General features: G+C 42.9%; 1 protein-coding gene across 6 annotated transcripts in view; it reads right to left on the bottom strand.

Annotated features, from left to right (window-relative positions):
* KIAA1210 (KIAA1210 ortholog) overlaps positions 1-22960 on the bottom strand; it is a 105582-nt gene that overhangs the window by 43025 nt on the left and 39597 nt on the right. For all 6 annotated transcript variants that reach the window (XM_083159419.1, XM_083159416.1, XM_083159414.1 and 3 more), the window contains exons 2-3: positions 12613-12689; positions 349-517 (exon numbers count right to left, since the gene is read on the bottom strand). In XM_083159419.1, the coding sequence (XP_083015545.1) occupies positions 349-517; positions 12613-12679 (236 nt within the window). In that variant the 5' untranslated portion in view covers positions 12680-12689. The remainder of the gene's footprint in view (positions 1-348; positions 518-12612; positions 12690-22960) is intronic.

Raw genomic sequence — 22960 nt, 5'->3', positions numbered from 1 at the left:
CTATAACACTAGCTTCGAACTGCATTCTAAGCAGGCATTATAAAGACGGAGTATTAGTACAATTACATGGAGGTGGTATGACTGCTCGACAATCGGGATCCGGACAGTCAGTACACTGACATCGGAATCCCAAAGAAGCCCCTTGCAGGCTCGGTGGCTCGCATTGCTCACCACATGTTCTATTCTCCCTCTATGGGGGAGAAAATCCCGTCAGTCGGGATACCGGCAGTCCGGATTCTGATGTCGGTATACTGTCTGTCGAGATCCTGGATGTCAGGCAGTCGTCCGGAAACCCCAATTACAGTGATGTCCCATGCCATGCAAGGCACATTCATAAATATTTCTTACACAGGTTCATCAGCGGGATGGAAGGCAGTTGTGTTGGCCCCAGATGCACTGACATCACTGCTGGACTGGCTGGGTTTTAAGTTGCTCTCTGTGCTTGGAGCTGGGGATTCCTTTCTTTTCTTTTTGACAAATAATTTTTTGAATGCCTGGAATTTAGATTTCTTTTTACCTGTAGAAAACAGACAAAATAAATCAACACAATGTTAGTATACACTTTTGCAACTAGACTTTGTTTATTATGGGTTTTGCACATAACCAACATATAAACAACCTTGTACCATTCTCTCCATCATATGGTTTCAATATTGTTCTCTCTACATTTTGCATATACGGTAGATCAACTTGAATATCTTAACTGGCGTAGAACGTTGACCTTTAACAACTAAAATATACACACTGATGTTTTTGTGCAGATGAGTTTCTAACCAAAAAAAAAAAAATGTCTTTCTTAAATTCTAAGCGGTTGTTTTATTTATTTTTTTAAGATATGGATTCCAATTTTTTTGCAGCAATGCATTTGAAAACTCTTGTTTTCTACAAGTTTGGTTTAAGTTCTAAGTCAGGCATGTCCAAAGTCAGGCATGTCCAAAGTCAGGCCCGGGGGCCAATTGCAGCCCGTCCTGTCATTTCAAGTGGCCCGCAGTCTCCAGCTGGAACTGGGCAGAGCATCAGATGTGGGAAGCACAGCACAGGACACTAAAGGTGGGGCCCCAGCGAGCATGCCTTTACCTTGCTGTCTGCTGCAGTGAGGAGGTGCCGGCCGCCACAGTCAGATGTGTTTGGCATCCTACCCCTGCTGCTGCAATCGTATATCACCCTACTCCACAATCACAGTGACAGCAGTGTTTGGGGAGGGGGCAGCAATGGGGAAGCTTGTTCCCTGAACATAAAGAGCAGAGGAGGGCGGCAGCGGGAGCCCAAGCATCTCCTGTCCTTGCAGTGCCTGCTTTGCCTCTCTGTCCTCTGGCTAACACAAGGGGCTGGGAAACATACAGAGAAGGGAAGGGGCAGAGTGTGGGACAAACAGTGAAGGAGGGTCAGGCTGGGGGACATACAGTGAAAGGGGGCAGAGTGGGGTACATAGTGAATGGGGGTCATACAGTGATTGGGAGTCATACAGTGAAGAAGGATCAGGCTTGGGGACATACAATGAATGGAGGCACTGATGGACATTAAGAGAAGGGGGGACAGGCTGGGGGACAGAGTGAATGGGTGCAGAGTGGGGAACATACAGTGAATGGGGGACATACAGTGAAGGAGAGGCAGGCTGGGGGACATACAGTGAATGGGGGCAGGCTGGGGGAAATACAGTGAAGGGGCAGGCTGGGGGACATAGAGTGAATGGGGGCAGAGTGGGGGACCACTCTGATGTGATTAATAATTCAAAGAATGTCAGGCTGAAAGGTCGGCCCTCACACATTTACACTTCACCAAATCTGGCCCTCATCGCAAAAAGTTTGGACACCCCTGTTCTAAGTTATAATCAAATGCAGGGCCATCTTAACAGCATTGTAGGCCCTCAGCAAAGCAATGCACTGGGGTTTTTACACACCCATTAACAGGAATAAAAAAAAAAACAACCATGCCCCTCCTGTAGTCTTGCACCATCTCTCCACTTGTTTTCCTACTATGAATGGCTGTCAGCACATGGATTGGTGGATAGCTCCAACCATCCACCAATCAGCATGCTGACAGCCATTCACTGTCTGGCTGCAGGCTGGGAAGAGAATGCTGACAGGCCACTCTAATATTCTCTACTGCCTCCTAAGAAGCTCAGGAGGCAGATGCTCACAGTCCAATATGCCCCTGCTCCAAGGCCCCTAGAATTGGGGGGCCCTTGGGCAGCTGCCCATTAAGCCCATACATTCAGATGGCTCTGTTTAAATGGACTAAAGAGAACTTTTCAAAGAGTGACATCTTCAAAATCAGATATAAAGGTTTCATCTATTGGACCTGGAATATCTGGTATACACCTGAATGCTAGGAACTTTTCCAGACACCGGTTTAATATATGGATTCCTTCTTATTTTAAACTGCCTGTTAACGATTCCACCTAGATCAGTACATCATACAGTAAGTGGTTTCAGACTCCGACAAGGTCCTTGGAACTCATTACTCCTGATTATGTGTGCAGTTAGGCTTCTGCGGCACCTCCTGGAAGGCGATGGCCAATTATCCCTGAACCCTTACTATGAGGAACACAGAGGGTGAGCCCAGAGACAATGGTCTAAACTGGGCATGTCAAACTCAATATGCCAACTGGGCTGAATAATCAAGGTCTAAAGGTGCCCATACACTGCCTGCGACGTCTCGCAGCAGTGTACGGACACCCGATGGACTGCAAGCCGCCGGGACCTTCCGGCGGCAGGGACACATGCGATCCGTTGTGCTGGATCGCATGCGTCACTGCTTAGCGCCCGTCCCAGAACGGGTGGTCGGACGGCCAGCCGGTCCGACCACCTAGTCGGGTCCTATGCGCACGGGACCGCGCATCGGACCCGACTACATGTCAGGGAGAGGCGATTTGGTCCGATTTTAACGGGCCGATTGGTCGCAATCGGCCGAAATCGGACCAAATCGCCTTGATGTATGCCCAGCTTAAGTCTTGTGGGCCGCAAGAAAATAAAAATAAATACATTTCAAAGTGTTATTAGAAAAACTAGGTACTTATGTAGTATCTGGGCGCCCGATTTTAAAATCGGGTCGGAAAAATCGCATTGAATCGCATGCGATCTGATGTGATCTTCCATAGGATTTAATGTTAACATAGTCCTGTTCATTTCCCCACTATCCAAGTGGGCATAGAGTTGACTTTACAAAGCGCGGCGAGCGCAGCGAGGGGCCGCGGATTACGTAAAATGTTTTCCGCGTCCGCTCGCCACGCTTCGGGCTCGGTGGCTCGCTGCGCTCGCCATGCTTTGTAAAGTCAACTCTATGCCCACTTGGATAGTGGGGAAATGAACAGGACCTTGTTAACAGTGAATCCTATGCAAAATCGCGTCGAATCGCATCTGATTGTATGCCTTAAGGTAAGGCATACAATCAGCAGCCCAGATTCACCATACAGTTTCACTACTATAACACAAAACTGATATAATGGATAAAAGCTTTGCTGCATAAAATAGAAGGCAAAGGTCAAATTCAGGTTAAATGAGACCTGACCTTAAAAAAAAAAAAAAAAATTATATATATAACCGGCACTCCAGCAAAGAAATCACACAGTAGACCGGGGTGCTGCCCACGTGAAGAATTTAGAAGGGATTGCACAGCAGCACCCACTCAGATTTAAAAAAAAAAAAAACTGAAGACTCTGGATGAAAGTCGAGTTTCAGAGTTTGTCTTGATAACGGAGTAAAATCCGAAACGTCAACTTTCATCCACAGTCTTGAGTTTTCATTTAAAAATCTGAGTGCTGCTGTGCAATCCCATCACTCCAATAAAAGTAAAAGCAAGTGCTCGTACCGATGAATCACACACTGTGGGCTGGTTACCACATGACAAGTACAATACCCGGGGCACACTGCTCCACTGTACACTCCACAGACGCTGAATCTCCTGGAACCACAGACGCTGGCTTGCGCATTGGAATCTCAGCCTCGGAAGGTATGGAGGACACGGGTCAGGGATGACACCGGGACATGAGCGGGTATTTTAGATTTCGAGCATCCTCTACCCCGGATGCATATTGTGCTTTGAAGACTTTTTGTCTCTGCATAGGGACTATTACATTGCTGGACCAAAATTGGAACTAATATTAATTTGAGGCGCCGTTCACACCTAATCTCTTTGTTCTATCATATATAGAATGATACCACAGCAGTCATGAAGGGGTTTCACAATGCCCATTTTTTAATGCATGTTTGCCCATCATATCAAACTTTCCTTTTTTACTTGTGCTGTATGTACAGTTAACTGGTCTGGATGACATGTGGCTTGTGCAAATTTGTGAACTGCTGGAGGTACGTTCTGGTATATAAAAACCTGTGACTAATCAGGGAAACATTGCTTTGAAGTCTAGTACATGTAGACCATAGTTGGGTGTAACACTATAACAAGAGTAACCGCGTGCTGCCTCAGTGTAAGGAAACCTTTAAAACAGAATCTGAGACAAAGACCATTTCTGGCCATAGTGTAATATTTGCCTTCCAGAAAATTGGAACTGTAACAACGTAAATAAGAACACAAAGATCACTCTGCAAGACTGATAGTTGGGAATGGACGAGATGAAAAAAAAAGATAGAAAAAAAAAAGTTTTCCTACGGTTTTACAGTTTACAAAAACAGCTGAAATCTCACATTTAAATAGCCATGACAATGTATTGTTTTGCATGGGGATGCAGGTAGTGCTTTGTTCATGTAATTGAAATACTAACTAAATGGTGTGACTCAAAATTTTTATTAATCCAATCAATATATATATATATATATATATATATATATATATATATATTTTTTTTTTTTACTATTTCATTACCCTTTTATTTTTACTGTAATTTTAAAACGTAAAAAGGGAATTGATCTGACCCTTACAAAAAAAAATATTTTTCAAGGATTGGACAGCATATACTTAAATACTTTAATAATATCCTTCACTGTCCCATATTTCAGTCAATCCAGTGGTGTATTTACTGGGTGCTGCTCTGGGGGGCCACACAACACACACACGGCACCTTTTTTTATACTTACCCCTCCAGAGTCCCGCAACACCGGTAGAAGCGCTGCAGAAAGCCCCAGGAAAATGCCTTATGTGCCATTTTTCTGGAAAGCTCTAGTTACTCTACAGTGCTGCGTTACGGTCAGCAGAGTGGGGGGCCTGGACGATGAAGGCTGCACATGGGTCCTCAGATTAGTGTTTTCATTACATAAAGAGATTTGTGTAAAGGTGCCCATACACTTATCCATTTTGGCCGAATTTCACCCGATCCCGACGGATCGCGGTGAAAAATCGCCCCAAATCAGATGTGTTTGACATCCCCTACGACCCAATGTGCGGCCATGTTTGCATCGGGTCGGACCCTACAGATTGAACCTGCTGCAGGTTCAATCTGTCGCATCGGACCTACCAGCGGCACATCAGCTATTTAGCACCCACAGTGTGTTGGGTCCGATCCGTAGGTGTGTGCCAGCATTTGCCGGTTTGCAAAGCATTTCCTGGGCAGTGGAGCGTGAAGCGGCTGCTGAATTAAAAAAAAATATTTTCAAAAGACTAGCCGCCCACTTATTCCCACAGATGGGAGGCTGCTGATTGGCTGTGAGAATTCTCTTAGCCAATAACCGTCCGGACAGTTTTTTTTTTTATGGTTTTTTTAAATTTAGCAGCCGCTTTGTGCCCCACTGGCTGGCATATGTAGCTACCCACTCCTTGCCGCGTCCCAGACCCTTAACTCCACTGACTGTCAAATGCTGCTACCAGCTGCCCGGACCCAGTTGGTGCCCCCCCACCCCTGCAGCTCACCAGGAGTTTACATGCACTAAAGCGCATGCGATTTATTGCAAGTAAAAAAATGGGACATCAAGTGCCAAATCGTGAGTGAGCCTCCCGGGGGAGATCAAGGGCAAATTGTATGGTTTTATGTTCGTATCTGACAGCCCAAACATTTGAACATAGCACTACATCCTGTAAGTATAGCTAAATGTGGTAGGGAACACTGGTTAGCCTGCTGGAAATAACACCCATTAGCTTTCTGTCACCTCTATCTGCGGTTGCTGGAAGTTCAAAATGTAGATATTTAGCTATATGAGAGATTAATGTTCCGCTTCATCACATGTACTTGTACATTATGCTCAGCAGCTCTGTACACATCTGTTTTGTTTCTGGCAATGTACTATAAGAGAATAAAATATAGGAGTAAGCTTGGGAATAACACATGGTTATTTACAAGCCAGATGTAACATTTGAAAGCAGAATATAAACTGCATTCTTCTAAGGGCAAGGCTTGTTATAAAGACCAAGACATATAAACTGTGGAGCTCACAGATGTTATGTGCTGTGCACACATTCAGCAGGACAGTGTTCAGGGTAGGAAGGATGTGTTGTGTGTGTGTGTGTGTGTGTGTGTGTGTTTGTGTGTCACCATGTGCTGGTAATAGGTATGAGACCAGTTCTGTCATCTGTCTTCAGTGTTGGATAACTAAATAAGGAAGCAGGCTCAACAACTGTTTACATGAGAGCAGAAGAACATTAACAGTGTAAGACAATGCCCAAGTCTCAGCTCTCAAGCTTATTTTCATAACCGCATTCAAACTCCTTGTTCATATTTCACCATAGTAGTACAATGCTCTAGTCAGCCTTGTTCAAGTAGGCATAAAATTGAAGGATTGCATCCATATACATTTTACTGGTAGCAGTATATCCCCTATATTATGCATGAACATTAAGTTGACAATGTTTGTCTTGTCTTTATTTCCACCAAAGGTTGGGGTCAGTCCCACAGAGGTGTAACAATCTCCCAATGCATGATGCCAGGCGCATGGTACAGGACAAGGTAAAATACTTGGTTAACTATTTTTTCCATGATTAAAATGCGCTGTGAAAGTGTGTGTGTGTGGGAAGGGGGGGGGGGGGGGGGCATATATAAAATATTTCTGACATGCCTATCAGTTGAAACATTTCTGTAATGTGTTGAGTTTAGACCTCTAACAAGGGCAAACACAGGACTCACAGATGGGGGGGGGGGTTACCGGATGTTTGACTTTAGAGCCATATTCACCAGTCCATGGAAGATGCATAATCAACATGTTACAAGCTATTATGCCATGATCAAAATGGTGCAGTGTGGCAGAAGGAGGAAGGACGGCCATGCATATGCTCAAACCTTGTAGAGACAACAGAGGACTTGCACAGATACTCCCTGTGGGAGGCAGGCGAAGAATACTGCATCTGCCATTGGAGGATAATACGAATTTGCTAAACTGTTTGTAACTGAGAGGTTACAGAATGGGTTGGGGGTGGGGGGGGATAGATGGGCTCTCTGGCACACGGCTAAAATAATATTCGATTTCTTATATAATAGGTAAACTTTCCTATATAAAAAGGTATGATGAATACAAATGTTTACTTGACAATTTACGGGTATGGATCATTGGGTCGACCTAAAGATGGTCAACAGTCATTAGGTCGACACCGTTGGGTCGACATACTGCAGGGTTGACAGGGGTCTAGGTTATTGGGTCTACAGAAAGTTGGTCGACAAGCGTTGGATCGACATGGGTCTAGGTCGACACAAGCATTAGGTCAACATGGTTTAGGTCGAAAGTCAAAAGGTCGACATGGGGTATTTCACTTTTTATTTTACCCGAATGTCGACACAGTAGACATGGACACTGTGTGAATAAGCACCGCATCGGCTTGCCATGCTTCGGGCACAGTGCCTCACTGCGCTTGGCACAATATTTTATTCTCCCACCATGCCCTAGTGCATGAAATAATGCTTGTCGGCTCAAAAAACAGTGAAAAACTCCATATCAACCTTTTGACTGTCTACCTATACCAGGTCGACCTAATGTCATGTCGACCTTGTCCCATGTGGACCTAGAGACTGTCGACCTTGCAGTATGTCAACCTAACGTTGTCGACCTAATGACTGTCAACCATCTTTAGGTCGGCCAACCGACCGTATCCAACAAGCTTCACACCTATTTTGACAAATTCACTTGGCACTCAAAGCGTTAAGGTAATTTCCATAAATGACAGGGGACTTAATATCTCAGAGAAACGTTCTAGGGCTCTTTGAGATTTTTTTGCAGCCGAGGCAGGGGTGGTTTTTATTCAGGAAACCCATTTTAAGACGCTAGTGCCAATATTGCAATATTATTTTCCAAAATGCTTCCAATCAGGATTTTTCACACACTGTAATAATAGAAGGTAGAGTGCTTGTGGTTAAATGATCACTGTATGGCCAATTGTACTCTTTGTTAATATTTATGCTCCCAGTCAGCATCAACCAACCTTTATTTCCCAAGGTTCTTCACCAAATAGATCAGGCAGACTGTGACACCAGTAACCAAAGGATCTACTTCAGGCATGTCCAAACTGTGGCCATCCAGCTGTTGTGAAACTACACATCCCACCATGCCTTGCTATAGTTTTAGATTCCCTAATAGCAAAACTGTGGCAAGGCATGATGTGACTTGTAGTTTCACAAAAGCTGGAGGGCCATAGTTTGGACATGCCTGAAGTAGATCTTTGGTTACTGGTGTCCCGGTCTTCGGAGGAGATTTGAATTGGACCATTCAACCAGAACTAAACATTTCAGGACTTCCCACTAGATGCTTCATGAAATGGCACAGGCAGGTTAGACGGACCCTCCACGAACATCAGTTGGCCAACTCTTGGAGACTCCAACCACCAAATGTTAAGGGTTATACATTTTATTAATGACCGCATCGCATTTACTCAATAATATACCTGTTTTTGCCACATAGGTTTCTCTACTGTACCTTCTTTCGCATTCTGATGTTGGTCCCGCCATATGGTCGTACCATTCCCCTATATCCTTGTTGCTGCTGACTTCAAATCCCTCTACTAAACAATGTTTATGGCGCTTAAATGGTCAAATTCTAACAGACTCTTGTTGTAAATCCCAATTGCTCTTTGCGAGAATTTCTCCACTAATGAAATGCCCGAGGTTATTTTTTTATCACCTCAAGTCCTAGAGGCACATATTACTGTTGTACATAAGGGAGGTAAAGACCCGGCCCAGTGTTCCAGCTATTACCCAATATCGTTGCTCAATGTGGACATTAAATTGTTTACTAAACTCCTTGCTAATAGAATAAGTTTTTACTGCCCAACGTCATACACTCGGATTAGGTTGGCTTAGTTCTAGGACGAGAAGCTCGAGGACAATACCGCTAAAGTCATAGACCTAATATATTTAGCTGAGACTTACCTGTCCTCGCTATGCTTCTCTTAACTGATGCTGAAAAATGACATTTGATAGGGTGGACTGGCTGTTTATGCAGGGGGCCCTGGAGCACTTGGGCCTGGGTCCAGAATGCCGTCACTGGATTATTTCTCTTTATCACCTTCCCTCAGATTGGATAAGTGTTAATGGTGTTTGCTAACACCCTGTTGAGATTAGAAATTACACTAGACAGGGCTGTCCACAATCCCCTTAATCTTTGTCCTCTGTATGGAGGCCCTGGCACATGCCATTAGGGAGAATCCAACGTGACCTGTCTCCATGTTAAGGCCCGGATTATACATTTACTTTATTTGCCAATGACCTCTTAGTTTTGCGATTACCTTAGCCCCGAACCTCGTAGCTGAATTTCAATGTTTCGGTACTTTATCCAACTTTAAGGCCAATTATTTAAAATCATTTGCAATTAACTTGATGGCTCCCTCTCATTCTGTGATCACACTAAACAGTCTTTTGAATTCACATGGCATTTCTCTAGTCAAACTTTTCTTCTTCGTTCTACGTATTATGACGCAATTATGCTACAGTGTAGGACGGATAATGGACTGGATGAGAGTTGATGTTACCAGGCAGTGTGTTCATTTAGAAAACCATTCTGTTTCCACATCTCTCCCCAATTACATGTGATGGTCCAGGGTGTCCACTTTGTTTCAACCTACAATTGACCCTTCCCTGGTCAGATGGAATGAACCGAGGAAACACTTGAATTTCTTCCCCATTTTCTTCACTAACCCCTCTGTTTGATAACCCTAATTTCTCTTCATCTACATCCAGTCCTTTCTTCCGTTATTGGGTTATTGGTCTTTGTTCTGGCAGTATCTTCTGCTCAAATATATTGTGCAAAGAAGGGATGTGCACTTGACCTGCAGTAGAACTTTATCCAGTTTTGAGGGTATGTGCATGGATACAAAATGCCCATCTAATTTTCCATCTAGATGTTATGAATTGCTGGAAAACGCTCTCCCTGATCCTCCCTGAGACAGAATGTGATCTGCAGATATCCTTTAGCCCTCAGGATCGGATTATATGGATATAGAAGACATATGTCTTTGAGTTGAGAAATAACAAGACTTTACTGTCACTTGGCTACCCTGGCTTGAGTATATATCTTACACATATAAAAATGCTTTATGTTGAGTTATAGACGCCTGGATGGAACACTTCCCCTCCTCCCTTCCAGTTCCTCCCTCTCTTACCTGTTTCCCATGGTAATATGTGTTTTTTCCCTTCTTCCATTATCTGCTTTGGTTTTTGTATGTTAGTTAAATCTTTGATTGCGATTTGGATGTGATCCACTGTATTGATTTTCATATCAGTTTTGTATGCATCTACACCAGTGGATCACTAAATGTTGTATACATCTGTGTTTTATTATTATGATTGTTTATACAAAAAAAAAATAATAAACATATAATGAGAAAAAATTATAATTAGTATCTGATTGGCTTCACTTGTCCTCTTTAAACATTTGATGCATATCTCTCTCTTTGCAGTATGTGTTTAAATGGAAGCATTTCACTCATTCATGTTCCCATAGGCCAGTGGTTCCCAACCTTTTTTCTCTCCCGTACCCCTTGAGTAGGCTTTTCATTTCTAAGTACCCCTCCTCTCAATTTGAAATATCCACAGTACTTATAAGTGGAAGTGAGCGGTAGCTAGTATATGGTCAGGAATCGGGTCCCTCTTTGTCTGGCCGCTGGCTGTGTATTGTCTCCAGAGTTCCCGCTAACGCCTGTAGGATTAATGCTTCTTCCACCTATGTCAGTACAGGTCAGATGTTCGCTGATGTCTGAGGGCAGCGCAGGTAGCTCTCAGTGAATTGCTGGTTGGGCAAAACACAAGGAGACGCTGATGATGCTGCAGATAGAACCGGATGTGGACGCAACGTGGTTCGTCTCCATGGCAATGGTAGACTTATTTTGCCATAGGGAGACTTTTTCTTCTTCCGCCATTACCAATGTTATTTTCAAGTACCCCCAACTGGTCTGCAGAGTACCCCCAGGGGTACTAGTACCCCAGGTTGGGAACCACTGCCATAGGCAACAAAGCATAGTTCTAAGCCAAACATTCTACAAGGAGGCCAAGGTGAGCGTGAAGTAAGCAAAAAAATTAAAGGTTTTCTGTTGAAAAATGGGGTAACTGGATAGGTGGAAGAGGACGGACTCCTCATGTAACATTTACATCTATGTAGTCCTCAGATTACTCAGACTCCCTACTACACAACCATTTTTTTATCCAGCGGAGGATTAAGAAATCAAATTTTGTATATATTTATTTACCCATTGTATTTGCAGTTAAAGCAATCAAGAGTAAGAACACAACAAATGCCAGGTGCTGTTCAATAGATCTACAGTAAAGAGATAGACCGTCAACAGGTCGGGTGTGGTATAACAAACCGACAGACGGGATTCCGACAGTCATTAGCGTGATATCGGAATCCCGACTGCACAGCGGGGGGAGCGCAATAAAGCCCCTTGCGGGCTAGCTGCGCCCACCACGCTGCAGGCACGGTGGCGAGCTGAGCTCGCCACCTATTTTATTCTCCCTCTATGGGGGTTGTGGAGCAGTCAGGATTCCGACATCTGAGTAATGACTGTCGGAATCCCGACTGTCAGTGAGACGTCCGGCACCCAACAGGTCAACCCCAAATGTTCAACATGCAAACGGTTGACAGGATCACAAGGTCGACATGAACATGGTTGACACAAAAATGGTAATTTTTATATATTCACCATATCGGAGCCATAAATTGCTTGTCATTTGTTATGTAAAGAATTCGGCCATCGCTCTTATGGGCCGTGTTAGGAATAGAAACAGGTGTGCATATAGCCCATCTCCTTTTTCAATACCCTTATATAAATGATCATAGTTAGGATAGCTATCTATGTAAATATGGATAGCTATGTAATCATCTGTCCATAGACATTATGAAACCAAAGTTGTGTGCCAAATTGACCTAATCTGAACTAAAAAGTTTTCAGACATCAAATGAACACTAGAAACAATGTCAAGATGTAACTGCAATAAAAAAGAACAAACAAAAGAGATTGCCACTGAAGCTCCCCATAAACAGATAAAGCACCACTGGATATAGCAACAGTTGCTGGCGGTTCATTGGGAGGTCTATAACAGCTCTCTACAGAGTTTACTAGAAAAGGAAAGTGCACCATGAAATTCTAATAGCATAATAAAATGTACTACAAATTCAGTTATATATTTAATTGTGCATTACATATTTTTTTAAAAAAGGACATTTATGGAAACGCTTTCAATAAAATAGTATTGAAAAAAAAGCAAAGGAAAAAAATAAAATAACAGTAAATTTGCAATCAAACATTTACCTGAAACTTCTTCAGGAGCCTCTTTCGTTTCCATTGACCGCATTCCCTCTGGTTGGTTTGTAGCCATAATTGTGTCACTAAAAAGATAACCACAACAATAAGTTATTTGAATACAAGGCAATGTTAAATGATCACAAATGGTGTTTGAAGTGTTTTACTTGAAAAAAAATGTTGCTGTGTCACAATTATTAAGACTCCATTTTGTAACTGATTTTTCCATTAGTGACAAAAATGTCCCTGCTATGCAATAACTGTAACTTATACCCCTTTTCATACTGAGCCTCTGACCTGGGTTATTCGAGGGCCAAGCTGGCACAACCCGGGTCAGAGACTCAGTGTTAAAGGTGTAGAGAAAAAAACAGAAGAAAGTGTTAAAGGTGTAGAGATCTTCTGATGTCACCACTATGGCTATACAGCAGAGAAACACGTTAAGGATCACTTATGCTACTTTTACCAGAGACCGGAGCCCAAGACAGCGGTATTTGCCCTCATTGGGACACTAAATAAGGATGGTATTTCCAGAGACAGGAGATAAGGAGAGCGCACCTCCCGCAGGATCGTACAGGTTTATTGGGTCTACAGCAAGTTGGTCGACAAGTGTTGGATCAACACGGTTAGGTCGACATGGGTCTAGGTCGATATGGGGTTTTTCACTGTTTTTTTGAGCCGACAGGCGGTATTTCATGCCCTACCATCCACTAGGGCGTGGCGGGAGAATAAAATAGTGTGATGAGTGCAGTAAGGCACTGTGCCCAAAGCACTGCAAGGGGATGCGGTGCACTGGAAACTGTGCCCATGTCGACCCGACCTTCGGGACAAAAAAACATTGAAAAACCCCAAGTCGACCTTTTGACTGTCGACATATTGACCTGTCGACCTAGACCCCTATCGACCTTACGCATGTCGACCAATTTTCTGTAGACCCAACAATCCCAACCCATACAGAGTACAAGAAACAGCCTTGCTCTACACACACACACACCGATGGATAGCCAGTGTCAGTAGCCAACTGCAGGAGGCATATAAGATGGCTGAAAAGTGGTGATACTTTGGGTGGAATGGGGAAGTCCAAGCATAGCACATTATCATTTATCCAACTACAATAGGATACTTCCAAGCTGATTTCAGCATTTTTTCTCTGGGTTCTACCCCATTGCGCATATTATTGGATAATAATTTTTTTACATTTTAGATACATTTTAATATTATTTATTCTTGTGAACTAGTTTCATGTAGATATGTATAGTGTTTTTAATATTATTGACTTGCGCTCACATTTAAATTCATATATAAGGTGTCCAAATGAAAAGGAGACTTTTGCTGTAGCGACATTTTATCTAATCGCAATACGCAGTAGGCGTGGCGTTTTTCCCAGTTGCGCATGTGTAGTGAATGACTTCGCCTCAGTTTTTTTATAATTAATTGTTTTCTATAAAAGATTCAAAGATTTTATTGTGCTGAAGGATCTTACAGATATGACATCCAAGAATACTATAAGAATTATTAAGCATATTAGCACAAATACAAAGTCATACTCCAGCAACAACTAATAATGTTACAGGTATGAATTTCAAATTTGTGAATAAACAAACAGAAGAACATTCAACTTAAGAGGTCAGTCCTACAAGGTAAACAGGCATGTGACACACAGAAGAGAGGATTCTTCCTGTGAGAGCTTACAATCTGTTACATACACACATTTTCTACTGGCGGACTACGTTCAATGTCTCAGAAAGTATTAATGAGCTACAATATTTGTATTTTCCCAACCTCCTCACTGCGCTAGTAATGCAGAACAGCTGGCTGGGAAGAATTGTTTTTCGAAAATGTAACAGAAGGAAATGCCTTTGGTGTAAAGGGTCACATTCAGGCTGTAATTACACAGACTAGAGAAAAAAACTCTTCAGTAAGCCAGTACAAACCTTGCTTTTAAAGCAGGTCATGTAAATGACTCAGCTAATGAAAGCTCTATTATTACTAAACACTGACAAACTTTTCCAGCTTTTGAAAATGGATACTATAAAACAACAATAGAAAAACAAGCGCCGACCTAATTACACCAGCCCTACAGACTTTCAATAAACTTAAGTGTATACTCACAGAAGAAACCATTGTTTTCATAAGAGCATCCAGTACTACAACTCATACTAGATTTTGATCAATATATTTAGCATTAACATGGATGTCTATTTTAAATATCTTTTTTTATCAATTTTACACAAAACTTATATTCTCTAGCAATGTTCTAGAAATCTTTTACATAAAAAAAACAACAAAACACTAAGCAAAAGTCAAACTTGCAGAATAGAATTTACAACAAATAACCCCTATCCTATGTCTGTTATCTAGATTACCTGCTTTAGAACCCTCAACTCAGTTTGGGACACAAAGGGGCTATTCAAACCTGCATGCAAGTCCAATTTTAGCATGGCTAATAGTGATTGAAAGCTTCTAATACCCTGCAGCTGAATGGGCATAACTGGTTTCCAAAGGTGCATTCACAGCTAAAGTTTAGAAGAGGGTGCGCAGAGGGTACTGTCGGCTGTGATGTGTAGAGGGTAGTGTCGGCTGTGATGTGTAGAGGGTAGTGTCGGCTGTGATGTGTAGAGGGTACTGTCGGCTGTGATGTGTAGAGGGTACTGTCGGCTGTGATGTGTAGAGGGTACTGTCGGCTGTGATGTGTAGAGGGTACTGTCGGCTGTGATGTGTAGAGGGTACTGTCGGCTGTGATGTGTAGAGGGTACCGTCGGCTGTGATGTGTAGAGGGTACCGTCGGCTGTGATGTGTAGAGGGTACCGTCGGCTGTGATGTGTAGAGGGTACCGTCGGCTGTGATGTGTAGAGGGTACCGTCGGCTGTGATGTGTAGAGGGTACCGTCGGCTGTGATGTGTAGAGGGTACCGTCGGCTGTGATGTGTAGAGGGTACCGTCGGCTGTGATGTGTAGAGGGTACCGTCGGCTGTGATGTGTAGAGGGTACCGTCGGCTGTGATGTGTAGAGGGTACTGTCGGCTGTGATGTGTAGAGGGTACTGTCGGTTGTGATGTGTAGAGGGTACTGTCGGCTGTGATGTGTAGAGGGTACTGCCGGCTATGATGTGTAGAGGGTACTGCCGGCTGTGATGTGTAGAGGGTACTGTCGGCTGTGATGTGTAGAGGGTACTGTCGGCTGTGATGTGTAGAGGGTACTGCGGGCTATGATGTGTAGAGGGTACTGCGGGCTATGATGTGTAGAGGGTACTGCGGGCTATGATGTGTAGAGGGTACTGTCGGCTGTGATGTGTAGAGGGTACTGCGGGCTATGATGAGTTATGTATATATACAGAGCTCCATCTGATTTCAGAGAGATCTCTTGCCCCAGAGCTAGTGTAGATGTGCATTAACTAGATTGCCAGGTATTTGTGCAAATTGGCACGTCCACACCAAATTTTAGTGACACCCATTGACTTCAAAAAAATGTATGTATGTAGGTTCCAGCAGAACTCTGGACTGCCTGGAGCAATTTACACCAAACTTGGTACACATATGACTTACAATTTCCAAAAAAAGATACTGTGGACGTAAGACGCCCCTTCTTGAGCCCCAGGAACCCTTATGTGGGTTCTACACAAAGTGGGAGAGGGAAGCAAAATATGGCAAAGTTGCATAACATAGCAGGGGGGAGAGGACATTGATTGGGTCCAGATTAGGTTCACAGCCACTAACACCCGCAATCCCGACACCGCCAGGTCCGGCCACTATAAAGTGGGTCAATGATGCAAGACATGGCAGAGTTGCCTAACATAAAGGGGAGGTAAAAAATGTGGTCAGATCCGGGAGCCCACCACAGTAAGCCGGTCACACCATGGGCATGGCGAGCAGTTAAGCATAAATCAGAAGAATAATAAAGTTCAAGTAACGCTAATTGCACAACTAAACCCAAGCTATGCCAGGTACTTCAGCTAGTAATGAATAAATTGGTTATGATGTCTTGCTATAAATCATGCGTGGCCACTAAGCACTTATATATGATACAATACTACAGTAGGTAGGCAATTCCTACAATTTGTACAAGGGTACCCAGTTTATTGTTTATTTCATCTAGACCCCTCTCTACAGGTGAAGAAAGAGTCTTATAGAACAGTCTTACTTATTGTCTGACTAAGTAATGAGCAAATATAAATGGCTTCCGTTTATTACAAAGAAAAGATGCTTCAACATGTTTAACATGTTTGGTAAATATAAAAGAAAACGGTACTTGTTTCCTAGCACGGCGCCCATCGCATACCTTAACTTAAGGTATGCGATGGGACCCGACGGACCCGATTTTCGGGCTTTTTTTTTTGAGGTTTCCCGACAAATGTAAAATCGGGTCCATCGCATGCCATTATAATGGAATGCGATGCGACCGACCCAATTTTACATTGTAAGCATTGTATGCACATGCAATGCAATACAACATGCAATGTTAAATTCTTATGTAAAATTGGGTCCATTGTATGCCATTATAATGGCATACAATGCCACCAATGCGATGGACCCGGTTTTACATAGGATCCAATGTTAAATGGCCCCCCATACCCAATTTTTATACCTACCCTGATGGGGTCAAATGCCCCCCCATTGTTAACGCCACCCCACAATGAACGCCAACCTGAAGCGTGGCAAGCGCAGCGAGCCTGCGAGGGGCGGCGGTACATGTCCTCCGACCTTTTTATACCCCCACTATCCAAGTCGGCGCGGAGTTGATTTTATATATAGAGTGGCGAGCGCAGCGAGCCGCCGAGCCCGAAGCGTGGCGAGCGCAGCGAGGGGATGCGTAATACGTCTGAAGTAATGCGCGTGCGCTCGCCACGCTTTGGGCTCGGTGGCTCGCAACACTTTATAAAATCAGCTTCACGCCGACGTGGATAGTGGGGGTATGAAACGGTCGGAGGACACGTACCGCCAACCCTTGCGGCCTCTCTGCGCTCGCCACACTTCGGGTTCACGTTGATCATGGCGTGGCGTTAACAATGGGGGGCATACAATGAAAAATGGGGTCTGGGGGGCATTTAACATTGGGGCCAATGTAAAATCGGGTCTCAGGGACCATTTAACATTGGTTCCAATGTAAAAAATCTGGTCGGACGGGTCAATCGCATTGCATGCAATGCGATTGACCCGATTTTTGCAGCCCGATTGCATACAATTAAAATCGGTGGTGCTGTGCTAGGAAAAAAGTACAGAGAAAACGACATTTCTTGCTCAGATAAGGAAAGCAGTCTATCCAAATACAGATCTACAAGTAGTATCCAGCAGATATGCTATAAAACAGCACATTTTCTGCTGTTCAGATACAAAATCCATCCTGCTCTGTCAGACAGTTACTAATTGGACCTAAAGCTCCAGACACAGATGAATAGGATTGCTAGACTCTACTGAGAAACTGCCATGTCTGTGAGACAATTTGCCACCATACACATATATGGACAATGTAAGACTAGGCCAAACTACTTGACCCAATATTGAAGAGAATTACATCAATTACATCATACTGTACACATTATGATAAGGATTGCCAGCCGATAAGATTATACATTATGAGCTATGGAAACAGTTTGAAGCATCATTTTAGGTTTTGTTTTTTATTTTATTAATTTTAATGCTTTAAGAGTGGCGGCTTAAAAGGCAATGCTCTGGAATCGCACAAGGCAGTTTCATTTCCAGACTCTAGACTCAAGCTAAAAGCTTGAGTCTAGAACACAGGTTCTCAAACTCGGTCTTTAGGACCCCACACAGTGCATGTTTTGTAGGTCTCCTCACAAAATCGCAACTGTGGCTCTTTTAAAATGTGTCAGTGAGTAACCTGGAATATATGAACTGTGTGGGGTCCTGATGACAGAGAACCACTGGTCTAGAATGATGCAAGGGAAGCTAGATGCATTATTTATTGGACATCTCCTAGGAAATGGGAGTATAAGAAATGCCCTCTGATTCAGTATAATCTGTTAACTAATAACTAGTGCTTGGTTGTCCAATAATAGGACTGAATATGTTTGGGCAACTTTAGCCTGTATCCTCCTTATTGTTAGATTTCTCAACATGGGCACATTAAATCAAAGTATACAGAATTCCATAGTCCAGGAAAGCAGCACCTTAGTAGTTACAACAATATAAACAAAAACAGCGCACGCATGGGAAAAGCCAAGGATTTAAAAGAAAAAAATAAATAGCTTTAATCCCATAAAACCAACCTGTCAGTATGGCCTGTACTTCACACATGTAGATTTGGTAACTCTTTTAAAACTACAAAACAGCAGCAGCAATTAAGTTCTTATACAAAAACTGTGGGAGGTTTAAAACATTGTTGTCTTTGAATAAAACAAAACAGGATCACACTTTGAGCAAAGTTGTTAAGTCTTTGATATGACAAAACCACGGCCTGTTTTTAAAAATAAGAAAATGTGCTCAGGAAACGCTGTGCATGATTTAGACCCAGCAGGCAGCCTGCACAGTACTGGATCTAATATCAAAGGACTTAAAATGTAGTGTACAAAACTTTATCACTTCCCTTGCCATAACCCTCCCGTGCCCATAAAAACCTCCATAAAGTTACTGTTCTGCCAATTTCAGCCATCAATGTGGTGCGTTGTGGCTATAGCGCAAAAGCAGTTTATAGTAACACATCACAGTGGTACCAACATGACAGAGAATTGAGGACAGAATATTTTATCTTTGACTATTAAAGCAAAGCCTGCACTTCTGAGCTTTTTCTTTCCATCCACTCTCCTTATAGACCCCCACCATTCCCAGCATTTAAGCAAGCGGTTTCATTTTCAATCACTTAAACAGAATATAACTACTGTATTTTTTCAATAATAAGAACTCAGAGGGACCTAACTAGTGGTGTGTAAGCTGCGCAGTCAACAATAGCACTGGGCCCCAAGTCCCATGTTTTTGGATAGCAAGGTGCCTGGAACAGCTCCCTGCTGCCAGTATTGCTATTGCAGGGCAGTTCTTTTGGATGCTCCAAACGCACACTACAGTCTGTACAGTCCTTCAGACCGTCCGCACGGTACTCCGGACATTGATGAATTTCCCAGAGCGGCTGCATTCACGTCATGAGGTCAGCGTGTACTGTAGTCCTGTTACTCCACTGAGTATACATTATGCCCTATGGTAATTATATGTGATGTGCAAATTTCAAAGCCTTGCATAGCACATACAGAGAGAATTTCAGAGGTTTAAACGTCACTTTGTTTTGCTTGCACTACTATGGGGTGTGAGCAAAAACTAGCAATGTTATACCGCCTGGCAACCTCGGTTAGGCCATATCATGAAATTAGTGAAAATGTCCCATTCTTGACAATGTAAAAAAACAAATCTGTAGCTGTATATCTTTTGAAATATAGGTTGACGAGTTAGATTTGTTTGTTTTTTTTCATAAAAAAAAAAAAAAAAAAAAACAGAGGGGGAAATTTACTAAAGGAAATTTGTAAAAAAAAATAGGTGTATTTGTATCCAGAAATACACTTATTTTTGACATTTACTATCCCGAAAATACGGCAATTGGTATTCGTATTGATGTGCTATCAATACGACTACGAATTGCCGTATTTTCGGGATACTAAATGTCAAAAATAAGTGTATTTCTGGATACAAATACACCTATTTTTTACAAATTTCCTTTAGTAAATTTCCCCCAGAGGCTCTTAATTTGGAGTTGAGGGGAATTTTCAAAATTGAGTTGACGGAAATTCTGTACAAAATGGTGGAGGAATTGGCTTGTCCTATACGTGACAAATAAATTTAGTGATACTGTCTTGGGTGCAAAAGATATGAAACAAATTCCAACCTAAAAAGTGAGACTGGCACTTTGAGATGATATCCATTATAAAAAAAAAAAATTGATCATACTAAGTTTAAACAAAAATGTATATGTTAAACCTTATCCAAATGTCTCTCTTATGCGGCAGTGTGCCGGGAGTCAAGTAGAGGGGAATTCTCGTGAGAGGTCGGTAGTTCTCAAGAGAATCTGCATAATCAGCAGCAGCCGGAGACTGTCAGTCCCAGAGCGTGGGACGGCTGAAGCAGGACAATTTGGAAGAGACAATTTTTACATATGGCCCCCGAAGGATTTCCCCATACAAACGGCCCTTGGCACAAAAAAGGTTCCCCACCCCTGATCTAGAACATCACTACATACAGAAACCAATGAACACCTTTGAAGGTTTGTTCAAGGCAGAAATACCAGATTGCCCATGTCATCATCCAATTCAATGCTTTATTTCAAGTTATCTGACTGGGGCACCTTCTGACATTATGCCATGCTCCGGTTCCATAATTTCCATGACCATTGTAGGCACTTTTGGTAGTGGACAGTGGTCAGCATGGGCACTCCGTCCAGTCTGTGCCTATGCAGTCCTATACACAGCAAGATGTGAAACACTCAGGGAGATTTACTAAGATGAGAGTTCTATTTAACATGGGATGTTGCTATAGGCAACCAATCAGAATTTACTTATCATTTATTTATCAAGTTCTAGATGATACATAATATCCGAGTGGCTGCCCATGGGATAGCAACATCCCATGTGAAATAGATTCCCCCCTAAGTGTTTGACACTTCTGTTATAGGCAGCATTAACTTTCTCATCAATTTGTGCTACAATAGCTGTTGTGTGGGATAGGACCAGCTGGCCTAAAGGTGCCCATACATGGTGCAATAATTACATGTGTTTTGGTTTAGATCGCATCGCACGCAATTTGCGTGTAATGCGATCAGGACCTAGTTCAAAAAATATGTGCAGCACATACTTTTTGATCTGTGTGTGAGAGCGTGCATCGCACTGTGTATGGGCACCTTAAGTCTTCACTCCCCATATGCATCAATGAGCCTCAGTTGGCCATGATCCGATCAGTCCTTCTTTGGAGTAATTTGGAAGGTACAAACCAATGCATATTGTGAACACACCACAAGACTTGTCGTTTTAGAGATGCTTTCATACCTCCCACCTGTGGGACAGTCTGGATATTTGGACACTGTCCCAGCCGTGGGTCACCGCGTTCTGCAGGCAGAGGGGGACAGGTGGGAGAGCCTGGGCACATCACAAAAATGACTAAGCACTAGATCCCGCCTCACCACACAAGGCCACAAACCTTCCCTTTTTGGGCCAGCCACGTGGCAACTCAGAGTTGGGAGGTATGGATGCTCTGACACTAATCTAGACATCATTATTTGGCCCTTGTCAAAGTCACAAAGACCCTTCCACTTGCACCATTGCATTCTTTGTTCCAATAAATCAACCGCAAGACCTACGTGTTAACTTACTGCTCGACAGGTGCCATAGTAACAATATTATAAACGTTATTCACTGCACTTACCAGTGGTTTGCACACTTATACAGATATTCAAATCACTCGGTCCATCGTTATATGAAGTAAATGATCAGCATGTTTTATAATGTCCTAAAACCAACCAGCAGTTTGAAAAAAAAAAAAAAAAGATGAAAAAACGTGTATTGATATATTATCAAAAGTGTAGCAACAGCAGGAAAACCTGATTTCCCATTTGCCAATATTTAAGCTAACAACCAGAACGAAGGTTGGAAAAAAAGTGTCCTTCTGCAGAAATACTGTATATTTAGGAATATATGGGTATATTGATTAGCTACTAATAATTATGGTATTGGGGGGGGGGGGGCAGAAATGATAGTTGCATTGTCAAATTCATGTAAATAATTAAATCATGAAAAATCTGTCAAAAATGACACGATGTAAAGCTAGTGTTACTGTACAAGTAGTATTGTAGCATTTAGCTGACCAATGCATGTGTTAAATGTGCCGCTTGGTAGCTTTATAAACAAGCAATCATTTCAAGGATAAGTGAAACTGAGCAGACATTCTGCATCAAGTTCCCTTTTCTGGAATGAAATGTACCATGTAATAACAAGGCCGCATCACCTCCTCGATTGGTCTATTGTAAAGTTTGTAGAGTCATTGGTTTCAGAAGTACATCGGGAGGTTTGCTCATGAACTATAGGAAAAGGCAGTGACATAGCCAGAATTTTGTGGGCCCCATAAGAACACTTTGAATGTAGCGCTCCCGCTAGCTATATTTTGCAGGGCGCCATGCACTGCCCGTTTTTTTCCCTGTACTACAGCACACTGCCCCTATTAAAACCATTAGCATGCGCCCTTGTGCCGCCTGCCGCTGATAGCCTGTGCTGTACACCTCCATCCCACCACAGTCTGTGTGTGTTCTAGGCATCGCTAGACATGGCGGGTCCGTGTCAACCTACCGCATGTCAACCTTTTGTCTATGTAGACCTATTTCGACACATGTTGACCTTCTGGTGTAGACCTATCTCCACTGCTGGAAACTATGCTA

Source organism: Crinia signifera, chromosome 9 (genome assembly GCF_055691185.1).
Source record: "Crinia signifera chromosome 9, ASM5569118v1, whole genome shotgun sequence".
In the NCBI taxonomy this organism is placed as follows: domain Eukaryota; kingdom Metazoa; phylum Chordata; class Amphibia; order Anura; family Myobatrachidae; genus Crinia; species Crinia signifera.
Note: the sequence above shows the minus strand (reverse complement) of the source record. Positions and strands in the feature narration are given on the sequence as shown.